This window comes from Apteryx rowi, unplaced genomic scaffold (genome assembly GCF_003343035.1).
Source record: "Apteryx rowi isolate R43461 unplaced genomic scaffold, aptRow1 scaffold_463, whole genome shotgun sequence".
Classification (NCBI taxonomy): domain Eukaryota; kingdom Metazoa; phylum Chordata; class Aves; order Apterygiformes; family Apterygidae; genus Apteryx; species Apteryx rowi.
This window is the reverse complement of record NW_020450720.1, coordinates 259,524-274,501: the sequence shown is the minus strand read 5'-3', so window position 1 is coordinate 274,501 and position 14,978 is coordinate 259,524. Positions and strand designations below refer to the sequence as shown.

The window sequence follows — 14,978 nt, the reverse complement described above, 5'->3', positions numbered from 1 at the left end:
AGCTTGAATATTTTTGTCTCTGTTCATGAATAATTGGCTGACAACGCTACACAGTAGCTTGCTCCAATTTCTGCTTCCTCATGCATAACTCTCATGTTCCCAAGACAACAGCATGATTATCACTCCAAGGAAGAAAGTAAAGAAATATTAACAAGCAGAGTCCATTTCAGTGAATGCTAGTGTAACCTTAGTTTGGGATTTGCCTTGTAATATGACCTTCAATTTTTGGGCTAAATTCAGAGGACACTTTCAAAGAATCACAGAATATTTAGAACTAAATGCAGCTTGACTCTGCTAACAGAAATCATGACCTGTGTCATACTTCTGTCCATTCACAAAAAATACCATTTTTTGGGATAAATCAGCAAGTTTTTTTTTTCCTCTCTTGAGGAACTGGGGGACTCATGCAGGCTTCTAAATATTGCCCCAATCGCACTTACAGAACTACTGTTCAGATGCTAGTAGTTCTTGGCACAGCAAACCTTAAAAAGTTAATTCTGTTGTTTCTTTAGATTAAATTAAATCATTGACATGTCTAACTTACTGGGGGAAAAGGAAAAATTTCTTCATAGTGCATACAGGACAAAAACAACAGTGTCCTTTTCCTATTTTCCCGGCCCACTTACTGCTGCTGCCATTGAACAGAAAAGCGGATGTAATGAATGTGCAGCATCATTTATAACCAGCAGCTCAGAAGGATTTCCCCCTGCCCCAACAGCTTTCCTGAGAAGAAAAATCTGAAATGTAAGATGCAAGACTTGGAAAAAAAAACAACAAAAAAAAACCTTTTAAGAGTCAGGTCATAGCTGAAAGTCAAAACAATGCATCTTGCAAAAACAACAGACTTACTTAGATTCCCAGTTACCCATGCTGCTTTGTAAACAAGTATTCTTGGATAACACAAAGCCAATAAACAGAGATGCCTGCTGATGTGTTTTTTTTTTTTTTTTTTTTTAAGGAAGATGCAGACAAAAGGCATTTTGTTTTAATAAGATAATTCTCAGTTATACAAAAATTTAAAAGAACACTATTTGACACATAATATCACCTTTGATCTGTTAGAGCATGCAGCTACTCCAACTTCAGGTATCCATACTGCAGTCTGAATAGCTCCAGAACCTATCACAACACTTTGTAGTACTGAACCATCCTAAGGAAAGAAGTGATTTGAGTCAGTGCGTTTATAAAGCTACTTTTCTATTTTAATACATAAAATTACATACCTAAGGATGATATATATGCCCAAGCTGCGCAATAACTGTTTTAAAACTGTCTATACTAAAAGCTAAATTCTATTTAGAATTTTTATCATATTAAGGAGATAACATAACTAAGGCTTTAGAAGTGTTTAAAATTAAACATTATCTAAATCTTTGAAAAGTTTCTAGAACAAACAAATGTTGTTCACATTTATAAAAAGAGAGTGGGTAATTCTCCAAGGTTTAACTAACATGATCAAGACTACCCAGTGAACTAGTGGTAGAATCATACTTAACATTTAAACATTTTATAAGTATAATTTTATACAATTATTTTAGACCACACTTTCTCTAATGTTTGTAACATATTGGAAAGTAACTGAGAGGTAGTCTGATATCTTCACCTTTTGGATACTTATACTAAAAAATTATGCTGCCTCAAAGACAATCTTACCCGTAAAGACCAAATATTCATGAGACCACCAAGTCCACCAGACACTAATGCCAGTCCATCAGGACTGAACACAACAGTCCGAACAGGAGTAATGTGTCCTCTCAGTTGAAATACGCACTTGACTTCTACTGCTTTTCTGTATCCATCCTGCAAATTATTTCATAGTTATGGAACATGATTAATTATTATTTATGGAAAAATGAACAGAATAGCAGCTTCTGTATTCTGATACTGATCATCTGTAAAGATGTGGCACTTTCCATAAGATAACAAAAAAGACTAGTACTGTCGTTTTTTACAAATATACCTTTGTTACAATATCTTTTCTTCCCTTTAAAAAATCTCATCAATACTAAAGACCACATTATAATACAATTTTACATAGCTAAAATTTATCTTGACTTACCTTTACCTAAAAATAATTTTAAACTGTTATCAAGTTTTAGTATAAATTTACCTTTTTTTTTTAAAGAAAGATAGATCAAAACATAATCTTTAGCTAAATAAATTGATTTAGACCTTTGATCTTTCATTCCTGTTCTGAAAATGCCTGCGCACATACAAATGCAATATAAACATTGTTTAGCAAGTGTCTTCTCTAAGTAAATGTTGAGTTTTAACTATCTTGCCCACATTCTCTCTCTCTGCCTCCCCTGATTTCAAAATGACCAGAGAAATGTCTTAAACACTAAGTCTACTCCTTTTACCTTGGCACTTGTTTCTTGGTCCCACCATCCTTCTGAACAAGTTGAACTGGACTGCAATGCGATGTCCTGGGGAACAGCCCAGACACACACCAAACCATTGTGGCATCCTCTGAAGGAAGTCAGGATAAATCAGAAAAAAGTAAAGGTATTAATACATAGTATTAACTAACAATATGTCCTAAAAGATATCAGTCACCTTCACCTCCTTCCTATAAATTTATAGTGTTATCAATTCACGTAAAGCAGAAAGGCGTGTTCTCACTGGATAAATGCATTTTTCTATTTTTATATTTTTTTCCTCTGTAGCTTTTCAATTTTTACTAACACCATATTCTCATAAAAACTATTTGAAGGAAACTAAAAAAAAATTCACGCAGGACCCACCATACATGAGTCTCACGGTATGGAGAAAATAGTTGGTAACACAACCAGAGCCACTCTTTCTATTTGAATCCTGGCTGCACTGATGCTTTATGGACTTCATGATAACTGGATTACTGAGCTGAATGTTATTGAAAAACAGACAAAAAGATTTTCTTTGCTCTGCACACTAATAACCAGTAAAAAAGACTGGAAAAAGAGCTATTAAAACAAAAAAAAAGTTACATACGTAGCTAGTAAAAGCTGCAACTTGGGTCCTTTTCCTGGAAGAGGACACCAGGCAATGCCATTCACAACAGCTGGATGTGATAGTGAATGCAGACGTCTCCAACATCCTCCCATATATCCCCAGAGTTTCACTGTTTCTTCTTTAGCACATGTCAGGAGAATTTTACCAGTTGGATCCCACTTCATACTAACAATCATATCCTAGTGGATTTAAAAAAAATTAAGAAGTGGTATCGAGTAACACAATGGAAACAGAAAACTCAACTCTCAGAGCTAGTGCAACGTATGTTTCATTATTAATAACAAAGACCATTTTATTATCATATAAATCACAACAAACAGAGATAACGAGATGCAATAATGAAGTCATAATGATACTTTCCAGAACTATTAAAAAAAAAATTCAGGTTCCTGAGAGAAACTAAGGGGAAAGTACAGAAAAAAAGTTCTCTTTTCACACTGAACACCTTTTTTGAAAAAAATTTTTTTCAAAAAAAGTAGGCAACTTTTTCTTCACTTTTATGTTGTGAAATTGTAGTATGAATCACCTTAACGGCACCGGGATCGTAAACATATGCAATGGGCCAGATGTAGCGCTGAGTCTCCTAAGTGAGGCAGGAAAGGAGAACAGCCCATAGCAGAAGCAAAACAAAACCATAGCTTTATTCTCCCAGCGTGTCTCTCCTACGCCTACCATGTTTCAAATATCGAGACCTATCCATGGAAGCACTCAAGAGGCTTTTAACTGAACCTACACCTGGGGAATTCTCCTCTTAGCTTGACAAATCATTTATGGACTATTACTGACTTATTGTCACATACTGGGCAAGAGAAGGATCCAAATCTTAGCGCCCGCATGTTTTTCAGAAACATCTTTTGCTTATCACTGTAACTGACGCTTTACAACAACATGTGATATGACTAAAACTAAAATTTATTATGAGCACTTTTACAAATGAAGAGAACTACAGTCTTTTAAATCTAGAAGTGCATAGTCATGCCTTTAATACACTTTTGTTGCTGTATCAGCATAAACTTCATTACCTCTTATAGCAAAAAAGAGCTATAACTTTTATACATTTTTTACATTTGGCTGAATGGTCCTCTAACATCTATTTTGTTTAATGTATGTATCAGAACAGGTGAAATGCATTTTTTCTTAAAATAAGCTGATTCTCTGCACTTGATTTTATAAAGAGCTTTCAAATACAGAGAATAGCTTGAACAGAGTTCTTTACCCACAACAATTACACATTAGTTTCAAAAAGACTAACTCTACCTTATGTGCATCAACCAGAACAATTCCTCCTTTTTCAAGTGGTTCCTTTGTTCCTATTAGCAATTTTCCATCTGAATAGCCAACTGCAAACGGTCTGTCTTCGCTCAACCAGGCAAGGCATGTGACAGACACTACAAGAACAAACAACACAACATTAATTAAACTAAACTGAACTTCACTTCTGCCAAAGAACTTTTTACAGTGCAACTGCCTGAAATACAAAATGTGTAACAACCTCCCCCACCATCAAGGTTAACTAACATACTTTTTGTCTGAAATTTTTCTTAAATTTTTACAGTAAATATAAATCTGAGTGCCACTGTAATCACAACTCTTAAGATCATTTTATAAGATTTCTTTCATTATTCCTCCTTTTCATTAAAATTACTGTATTTATTTCTCTTAGGTTTATGTATTTGCTAATAAAATTTCCTAAGGAGAAAGGCAAAAAATAATCCTGTCCAAGACTGGATTATTTCCATTCTGAAAGATAATACAGACATTGTGAAAAGAACTATGTCAGGTTAAAAAAAATGTAGACCGAATCCTATAAATGCATCTGAGATAGGAAGAGACAGGAATGCATAGGGATGCTTCTAAGAAAAGTACCAAAAGCAACTTGAGCCTTTGATCATAAATAGATATTGCCTCAATATTGCCTCTACCTACAAGTGCTAAAAACTCTGCAACTTTTCCTGAAGAGGCTTATTCTATCAAGGCAATATGCAAAACCACATAACGCTACCAAAGATGTGCTATCTGACTTCCCCTGGGACTAGAACTATACAGGAGAAGTGACAATAATTCAGGAATTGAAATGAGACTAACTACACACTATCTGTAGGCAGAGCGGATGTTGCAGAGAATCTATATTGCATTTATACGATGGCAAGGAATGTGGGGCCGGGCCTACTACAAACTGCCTTCACTGTAGGGGCAACCAGGCTGCAGATCCAGACCCCACAGGCTTTTCTCCTCTCAGGAACACAAATGGTGTTTGGTAGTGCCAGAAGTGGTACCCCCATGAACAATAAATAGAACGAGATTATATATTTGCTTTTAAAAAAAAGTTGGGAAAAATTTGTAATTTTAATCTCTATTAAAATACTGATATGGTCACATACCATCCTTTCTGTAGCAGTGTTCCAGTTCTAKTCGGTGCATGGTTGAAACATCTACAACTTCAATAAGCCCAAGAGATCCATCCATACGACCAATTAATAATAATTCTGGAGCATCGCCTGTCCATGGTGCAGCTGGCCCTTCTTCTGGCCAAGCTAGAGCAGACACCCAGTGAGGCTGAAGATCTAATAATCCTTTTCCTCCTAGGAGCCCAAAAAGTCTTTTAGAACTACTTCATCTTCATAAAGAAAAGAAAACAACAAGAAAACACTTTCCATGGGAAAATACTGACAGACCATATTTACAGCTAGGACACATGCTACAAATTCACATAAGGTACAAGACTATGAAGCAATGGATCTACACCGACAAAAGCTAGCTAACAAATCTCAAATCTCAGTCAAGTTAGATGGTTTTGTTAAAAGGAGAAAGTTAAGTTCTTCAGTACTAGAAAACTTCTATACTTTTCTTGTGGACTGTATACTAAGATGAGGAAAAAAAAGGATAATTCAAATAATAAGTATCTTAAAGCACCACAAACGCCTACTGGACCTCATCTATATGAAAACATTCACAATTGTCAGACAATAATCAGTGATTTTCATATGCGCAAAACAACACAGTCGAGTGTCAGAAATTTCAAATGACAAAGTGACTAACAGTCTTCCTCTCAGAGGTGTTCTGAAGGTATTATTTTGGGTTAGTCAAGTACACAACAAATGAGAGGAAAATATCAGAAGAGAATCCATTTAAAGATACTTGCAAACTGCAATAAAGGATTGGGAAGGACCCTTCCTGGATCAGGTTCAGTGCTCTATAACACTATGCAGTCTCATTCATAAATTTATCTAATCCATTTTAAAGTGTTTCTTCGCCAGTTGTCATTCCTCCATGTAAGCTATTTGAGATCAAGATCCTTTGAGCACTAGAAATTTTCTTCTGATTTCCTTTAGTTATTTCACGGCCAATTTATTTCCATTTCTTCTTGTGCCAACACTATCCATTTGCTTACACAGCTGCTTTTTCTCCATGGGCTTCTCTTTGCTAGTGCTTATCTTCCTAATGTATTTATTCATAATCTTCCTCCTCTAAGACTCTTTTGTTCAACTGAACAAAGCGAACTCTCTCATTCCACTCTCATCAGAAGGTTTTCCATCTACCTTATCACTCTAGCAAACCCTCCCAGCATCTGTTTCAGTCAATTTTGTCATTCTTGATGCCTCATTTAGAAAGATAACTCTTGGAGACTACAGGAAGATAGCATTTATAGATGAAAATTGCTAATAGCAAGTCTCAAACCTAAACATTTTTGATTCAATAATAGACAACAAGGCTTCACACTTGTCGTTCAGTTTTCTACTGACATAATTTAAGGCCCACATCCATTTGTGGTTAGTGCTGTTAATTACATAGGGTTTACAAGATTTTATGAAGGAAGGTAGGCATTTAAATTGGAGAGCACACACACTTAAATATCTAAATAAACAAATATTCTATAACTTAGCAGTTTCCCTAAAAATAAGCTGCATCATAAAGTATTCTGAGGTAGTTAGAGTTAGAACATACCGTTGACTTGCCATATGTTCACCATCTTTTCTGTAGCTCCAGCCAGATACTTGCCACTGATGCTCCAACAGACAAGAGACAAACTGAGGTCACTAGGTGACCCTAGACTTTCTTCAGAATCACCTTCTCTATAATGCAATAAAATAATGCACTTTAAAAAGGGTATTCTCTTGTAGCAGACAGGAAAACATAGAATTCATGAAATATCTGAGTTAAAATTTGGAATTCTTCTGCCATTGTTGCAGTTTTACATAGGAAGTGTATCTTTCTGCTCATCGTTCTACATTTCATTTAAAATCTCTCTAAATTATAGAATGAGATACCAGTTATTTCCACAATAGAGTCTGTAGTTAGGTTTCAGTTAGAAGGTTGATTCTAACTAGCTCTAACTTTACCTACCTACATGGATACATCTCAAACTTAACAAAAAGCATCTTTGGTGAAGGGAAAACTTTCTGGGAAGTCACAAAATGAAACAAAATAGCTTAGACCAAGTAAATTAAAGAGGTACCATCTTGCTACTAATTCTAGTCTAAACATTTCCTCCTGTTACAGCACTGTTGAACTGCCTTACGAAGTCTAAATTCCATTTTAGAGTTTGTTTGGCTAACTGCAATGGGACCACTGGTATGTTCTACTGCCATTGAAGAGCACACAAGAAAGGCACAGTTTTTATTCATTTTAGAAACAGGAAAATGAAGGCTACAATGTGGCCAGGATGCTTCTTGTAGGCAAGATACTGTATTGCCCTTTTATTTTTTGAGATAAAAGAAGAGTATGTTGGTGTGTTTTTATTCAAGCAGGAGACATTTTTTTGTGAATACAGCAGATAATATGATGCTATGACTAACACAAAAAGTTAACAGAACAGATACTAATATTGTATCATCTGGTAACATTTAAACAACTTTCCTCCCAATCTCAGAAAAACAAAAAGCAACCTCACAAGAAGAGGAGATAGCCCTATCAAAAAAAAAAAGGGGGGGGGGGAGAGAGATAATGCCTTTTCATCTGGTCATCTCTAAGGGCTAAAAAAGAAGATTCTAACTTTAAAGATGAACTGACAGCTTTCTACCACAACAGTGAAGACGATCAGAATTGTGCTGTGTTTGTATTTAAAACCATTATTGAAATCATGAACAATCAAGTCCACAGAAGTACTGAATTCTGAATGTGCTGTAATGGAAGCACACTTCTCTGTCCCCTGCATAATAATCTCATTACTATCTTCTGAAGTCAAGTTATGTGTCATCCTGTTTATCCCTTTAAAGCAGCATCTATAACAGTAGCAGGCAAACAAGAACTAAAAAGACTGCACAGAAATCATCAAGAAACAGCCATCTAATACACTATTGTTTCTTCTGTACCAAGGAATTAATTTTAATTTAGTCTTACAACAGATTTAATGCAATATTTAAATATCATTTTTAATTATATTTAAATACTATTTTAATTAATTAGGTTACTCTTCTCTCCTAGTTGCTTCAACTCGGAGAAGAGTAACCTAATTTTGGCACTGAGTGGAAAACAGAATCTAAACTTGGATGCAAGAATTTCAGTATTAAGCTGTCTAAGAGAGTTTCTTTCAAGGCAGATGTTTACATATCCAGGCTGCAGGGCCTAACAACTCTAAGTGTTTAACAACCGGACCAGATTACGAACTCATCCCAACCTATTTTCTCATTCCTTTTCATAAGCCAGCAACTCTCTTGTGCCAATACTTCTGTGCATGGTAAATGCTGTAAAACTCAGTGAACAAATTCAACTTTAAGAATTTCAAGACAAAAAGGCAAAACAAAGGTCAAGTTATTCTGGGTTTCTATACACTTAAACATTCGGGTTTCTTTTAAAGAGACACTAAGAGCAAATTAGAAATTACAAGTTATTCTACTGATAGGTCCTTTGTTTTGGCACAAGTGATGGGACTGCACACAGTAAGAATTCCTTAAATAAGTACCAACAACAACTTCATTTCTCCATGGCATCTAGTTAAGCTGTCACCAGTGAAAATTTACTAATCGATTATAGAAGAAATAAAACAGAATTCATTAATGCTTAAATGCATGCAACTGTGAAGTTGTTAAAATTACTCTATCATTCATTTTTGAAATAAGGCATTTGATAAGCTCCAAGGGCTAACCATCCTAGAATTGTCATCCCTGTTGAACATGCTTGACTTGACTGCATTTTTAAAAGGCTCTCATTAAGAATCCTCACTAATTACACTTGTTCTGAACTTAATGTCCTCTGTAGTGTAAAACAGAATCTGTGTGACTAACAGATGTTTCATCTTCTATTTTCAATGAGACTAATACTCATCTGCCATTTTTCATTTTTCTAGGTAAAAGAACCCTAAAATACAATTCATAAAATTTACTTGTCTTTCAGCAACCCCCAAACCCCTTTCTGTCTAGGTATAACGCAGTGCCAGCTGGACTACTGCTCAGGATGTTGTAATTAATGAAAGGCATCAACATACCGACCCACCTCAGTTTTGGAGCTAGAAGCCCTTAGATATAGCTGTAAGTGTTCTTTGTCCCATACTACAACCTGCTGAACCTGAACATCCTTTCAATACTTCTTAGTAAGGCTAAATGACTAATTATTATTTATTTATTTCAATCTGTTTGGGTTCAGACTAGCTCCATTTACTAGTTTCAGAGAATTGCATTATTATTTGTTAGGGATTTTATTACAGAGACTGTTGATGAATCATAAGCAAAATTCTAAAATCTTTAAGTCAGTTTATACAGAATTTGAATGTTCACCCTGAGGGGTGTGACATCCAAACAATACCATAATATTTCCCAGACACTTTCATGATGGGCAATTATTCTAAGCACCTGAAGCCCAAAAGTCAGAAATTATTTTTTCAACATTTGACCAGAACCACCACATTTGTAAATACCATGTGTACCCTCTGAACTGCCCACTGGAACCAGCTGAAGGAATATCTGAGATTTGCTTTCATATGACAGTCCCTTAGAGTTCTTATTTTACTCATTCGTCATTAGATGAATTTATTAAGAATGTTTTTAAACAGTTTTAGCATGATCTCCTTATATTAGCTCTTACCACCTTGAAATTTAAGTTCTCTTTTCAGTTTTAAGCCATTTAATTTACTTTGCATGCCATAAACACAACACAGCAAAAGTCCCAAAGAAAAAGTGAGTGAATATTTGTGCAAGAGATATTGTGGAATTGGGCCTTTTTCATTATCTTGCATGATCACAGCTTAAGTTAAATATTTGACTATTATAAAGTATCAACTTACAACTTGTTGAGCACACATGTTTGTTGCAATGAATATTGCTTTTTTGTAACATTCCATACTCTTATAGTGCCATCATTTCCACTAGTCGCCAAAAGTCCCTTTTTGTTGCACCAAACACATGTCATGACCTACAAAAATCAAAATTATTATTATCATAGCAAAATCAGAGTTTAAACCTAAAGCTTAGGTATATTTGTTCACTAATATAAATATTAATGAAAACATTAACCACTGGCACAAAGCATTAGCTTGATTATTTAAATCCGCTATAACAATCAAACAAACAAGCTACATTTTTCTCCTTCTGTAGTATGGTGGAATCAAGTGCACTTCATAAGGATGCAGCACACTGTTCAGATTCATGCTCCACAGGCCACTATTGTGCAGAACACTGGACAAAGACATTAACTACTATCACAGACAAATTAATGCAAATTAAGATCTAGTCTAAGAAAAGATTTGTAGTGATTCAGTTGACTTCATGTACTGTGAAGATAGTTTCACATCTCCTTTAAATGAAGCTTCAAAGCAGCTATGTGTTTTTTTGCATCAGAGGTATCCTGAAGCAATAACTAGCTTTATCACCAAAAAGTTGCTTCTTGTGGGAAATCATTCCAGTTAGCATATTTGTAAAAAAAACAGTCATTTTACTTTTTCTGTATTTTACAAAAAAAGTGTAATATTAGAATTCATGCAATTTTGGTAGAAATCATGCTTACCCGGTTCTGATGAGCCTCTAATTTTATGAAAGAACATTTTCGTAAGTCTCCCCCCATATCAGCAAGGGTCTGAGGAGTAGTTTGATTATCTCGATCATGTGCTGCAAGAGTTCGCACCAGCTGCTGAGCAGCCCACTGCCTATGTTGTGAAGACAACCTTGAAGAAAGGCAGCAAGCTGCTAGTGCGTTAGCCAGCTCCAGAGGGCCTACAGCAGAAGGATCATAGGAAGGATGGGCATACAAATGGGCAATTAAACCTGCTTAAACAAAACAATGAGATGATGCCCACATGAGTACGAAACAGAATTGCACAAATGAATACAGCATTAGCCATAATTTCCAGAAAGAAGAAAAAGATTAACATTTTATGCCAAACGTTACAATCATGTTAACCGTTAGAAAACATGCTTTTCTGATAACAAGAGAAAAATAACCCCCTTTAAAACTTCACCAAAAAAAAAGAATAGTCTTATTCCCAACATACAGAAAATGGTCACTCAAGCAGTAAGTGCTGTCTAAACAGAAAGTCTCCTCTGACACAGATAAGCTGCTGGCACTGCTGTCTTTCCCTCCCCTTACCACAGCAGGAGCCTGGTGTCGAGGCACAGCAATTGCTTTGCTGTTCCCGCACCTCTCACAGCAGCAGCAGCAGCAGCAGCAGCAGCCCCACGTTCTGCCTCACAGACAGAAAAGTACCTTGGTGGCAGGAATGTTATTCCCCTTCACGTCACTGTGTGGCACAGCTGAGGCTGAATGCCTTAGCTATAGGCTTTGAATACTTCTAAATGTTTAGATTTCTTTTAAAGGGGCAGAAGATGCAACTATGAAATAAAATCACATTTCTAAGTAAAATTTGTGTACTATGATACTAAACTATAAAATTACCCAGATTAAAAGAGGTTTTGTACATTTTTAAACACTGAGAGTATATATATTATATTCTAGCAAGTCTCTCCATAAACATAAATGAGGAACTGAAGATTAAATAATTAACAATGGTAAACAATAAATTAGAACCATATCATACCTTTCTTTTCAATTTCTGCTTTATCATAATTTGGCCTCAGTTTGGCCCCTTTGTCTGCCAACAATGCTACAAGTGCCTGAGTAACCACAAAATTTGGAGATGTTACAAGTTTGTTCTCTTCTGCAATTCCTCTTAAAAAGCTTGGCAAAAATTTTCGCTGAATTGGATCATCAACTGTTGTCAAGTTTACACCAGTTGCTGCAGAAATCAAATTCTATAAAATAAATAAATAAATAGATAGATCTCTAGATTAACCAAAAAACCCCCCCAATTTCAGAAAAAAAGTGTTGAATGAATCATGCAGAGTTTTAAAAATTTACTTTTTTTTTTTGCAGAAATTCTCAGCTCCCAACCAGTATTTTTTTAACATGCAAAAATCATGTACAATATGGAACTCAAGGCTTCAGCCTTGGAAAAAACACGGTCTTAATGGAAACATCCATATGCAAACCATCATTTGCAGAGCCAGCAAAAAAATACAACAATAAAACATATCCTTGTGCTAAGCCATAAATAAGAACTCCCTCCAAGGAGATCCTCAAACTGAGTGCAGTCTCACAGTTCAGAAGATAAAAGACAGCACAGACTATCAACATGTACAAAATGTATTGCTTCATCTCACGTGTAAGAAATCTGATATAAATGTTTGTGTTGAGGTAACAGTCCTACCTGTGTACATAATTGTACCAGCAGTTTTGCAGCACTAGGAGTGTTTGATGCCAAACAGCCTACTGCCGTACTCAGATAGGCAAGACAAGATATAGGCTTGCTTGTTTTGCTGTGTATTCCTCTAGATCGCTCTGTTGAACTTGACACAGTGGATGGACTTGTGGAGAGGCCTGCTCTCCCCGCGGCGGCGAGGCACATTAAACGAACCAAAGTTCGGATATCTGTTAATCCCAAGGACTCAAGACCAGCTGCCAGGCTACAACTGGAACCACTGTGAAAAATGAATACAGGTGTTCTTTGTTTTGTTACTATATTTTTAAAGAAAGTTAAATTTGGATAAAAGTGCTCCTGAAACACTAGTGAACACTGCCTGTTTGATTAGCAAGATATTGTTACCACTTAGGAGGAGGGGGAAGAGAGAGAAGTAAAGCTGCAGCCCACCCCAACCCCCCTTTTTTTAAGCTGCAGATGAAGGCAAACAACATTATAGCCTTGCCTTAGCAAAAATCCACCTGCTTACCTGGAATCAGTCATAATCAAAGTTACACAGGTAACTCATTTTTACAGTTTACCATGGTAATAAGCACATGTGGATATGAGATCTCTGTGACTTCTTCACAGTTGCACAGAGATTTTGTGCAGAGCCAGAAACTAAATTCTCATCTCCCATCGTCTCCTATACTAGGTCTTCTTTCCTCTAACATTTACCTCTAAGTTCTAATACGTATCTTGATCAAAAACCCATTGACAAACACAGCATCTATGTTTTGGATGGCTGATACTACTGGATTCCCCTTTCCATGTAAGATGTAGAAATCTGTTTCATAGAGTTCAAATATACAGTTCAAAAGAACGAAATCAGCCAAGCTTCTCCTCTCAATAATATGACGTACATATATAAAACAAGAGTCACTTTCCCAAATAGCTTAAAACTGCATCCCTAGCAAACATAAGTGCTTCCAAATGAAAAGGTGTAAGTGTTGCCAAGGACGCCACATACCTGACAGACAAAAGCGACAGTGCTCTCATAACCATAGTTCTTGCAAGGAGGACCTGGGCAGCTGCTGTCACTCTTCTCAGGGCCATAACACGGTCATGTGGATTTACTAGAGCAGCTGCTTGTTCTCCTAAGGTTATCCTGCCAGAAGAACTTTTCTCTATAGAGCCATGACAGCCTTTGAAATAATGACGATTCGCATTAGCATTTAAAGAGGAATAAAAAATTATTGTACAATAATAAACACAAAAGCAAGTTAGGCCTAAGTTTGTAAATTACTCATTAAGTTCTCAACATTTTGTACATATAAAATTGTAGTGATAATGACTGAGAGGAAAATACACTCCTAAAATTCTACACAATTCAATTATTCCTCACTTCCCAGGACAGATGGGCAACAATTTGATAATATTCAAGTTAATTCCTCTGTTTTCTCTGCCCATTAGAGGGGTCTAYGAACTTAAATATTGATCTTGTATTTTGACAGGATGGTTACTAAGTCCCAGCTTAAATCTAAGAAACTTCCCTTGAGTTCTGCACATGCTGCTGGCATCCACTGTAGGACTACAGTCATAATGTTAATAGTAAATCAGAGCTTCTAGCCTTCTGTCAATATAAGTGCCTCATGCCCCTCATTGTAACTTCTCTAAAATAAAAGGAAAATTTAGAACCTGTCTTCATTTCCTGATGGTGAGAGGCAGGAAAAATTGTCCTCAAAATATTTCTGCATTATCCCTATAAAATCACAATAAACGGGAGATACTTGTACCTCAAATAGAATTCATCTTAAATTTACCTATTTGCATCAATGTTTCTTCCATACTGTTGGTGGCTGTCACCATTGCAACTGATGCACCCAGAGGATCACTGTCAGGGAACTGTACAGGCTCAGGCACAATACGGCGATCATTTAAACCAAGGGGTCCAGCCAGCAATTCAAACTCCTCTTCTCCTGTCAGCTTTTCGTCTTCATCTACATCTAACATATCCCAGTCTTCTAGAATTGGACAAATAGAATTAGACTTGATTACAAAACCTAAAAGTAATGAACAATTTTAATGAATTAAAACCCCCAACAAATATAGGGTATAAAATATGAATTGCAATCTGAAAACTAGCAGTCTTCAAAACTCCTATCTTCAGTGTTGTCATAGTAAACAACAGAGTAAATCACTAAAAGCAAAAACAAAATCCCCCTCTTGCCCCCCTCCATTAAATTTGATCTTTATTACTACTGCAGATAAGTTTTATGTAAGACATTTCATAAGTTTAAGCAAAATATGTTTATGACTCTCTGAAGCATCAAACTAGCTGGTTTTAAAATACACAGATGAGAAGCTCTGGACATCAYGTATA

General features: G+C 35.9%; 1 protein-coding gene across 10 annotated transcripts in view; it reads right to left on the bottom strand.

Moving 5' to 3' along the window:
- Positions 1 to 14,978, bottom strand: part of HERC1 (HECT and RLD domain containing E3 ubiquitin protein ligase family member 1) — an 87,761-nt gene that overhangs the window by 14,826 nt on the left and 57,957 nt on the right. For 8 of the 10 annotated variants that reach the window (XR_003255508.1, XM_026077855.1, XM_026077859.1 and 5 more), the window contains exons 46-58: positions 14,419 to 14,619; positions 13,626 to 13,800; positions 12,626 to 12,896; positions 11,957 to 12,170; positions 10,930 to 11,186; positions 10,211 to 10,338; positions 6,937 to 7,064; positions 5,373 to 5,573; positions 4,249 to 4,379; positions 2,971 to 3,170; positions 2,361 to 2,469; positions 1,654 to 1,800; positions 1,049 to 1,150 (exon numbers count right to left, since the gene is read on the bottom strand). Coding sequence is in view for 9 of the 10 variants with exons in the window: in XM_026077855.1 (XP_025933640.1) it covers positions 1,049 to 1,150; positions 1,654 to 1,800; positions 2,361 to 2,469; positions 2,971 to 3,170; positions 4,249 to 4,379; positions 5,373 to 5,573; positions 6,937 to 7,064; positions 10,211 to 10,338; positions 10,930 to 11,186; positions 11,957 to 12,170; positions 12,626 to 12,896; positions 13,626 to 13,800; positions 14,419 to 14,619 (2,264 nt within the window). In the remaining variant the exon portion in view is untranslated. The remainder of the gene's footprint in view (positions 1 to 1,048; positions 1,151 to 1,653; positions 1,801 to 2,360; positions 2,470 to 2,970; positions 3,171 to 4,248; positions 4,380 to 5,372; positions 5,574 to 6,936; positions 7,065 to 10,210; positions 10,339 to 10,929; positions 11,187 to 11,956; positions 12,171 to 12,625; positions 12,897 to 13,625; positions 13,801 to 14,418; positions 14,620 to 14,978) is intronic. The other 2 variants (XM_026077861.1, XM_026077856.1) reach the window with 2 other exon arrangements.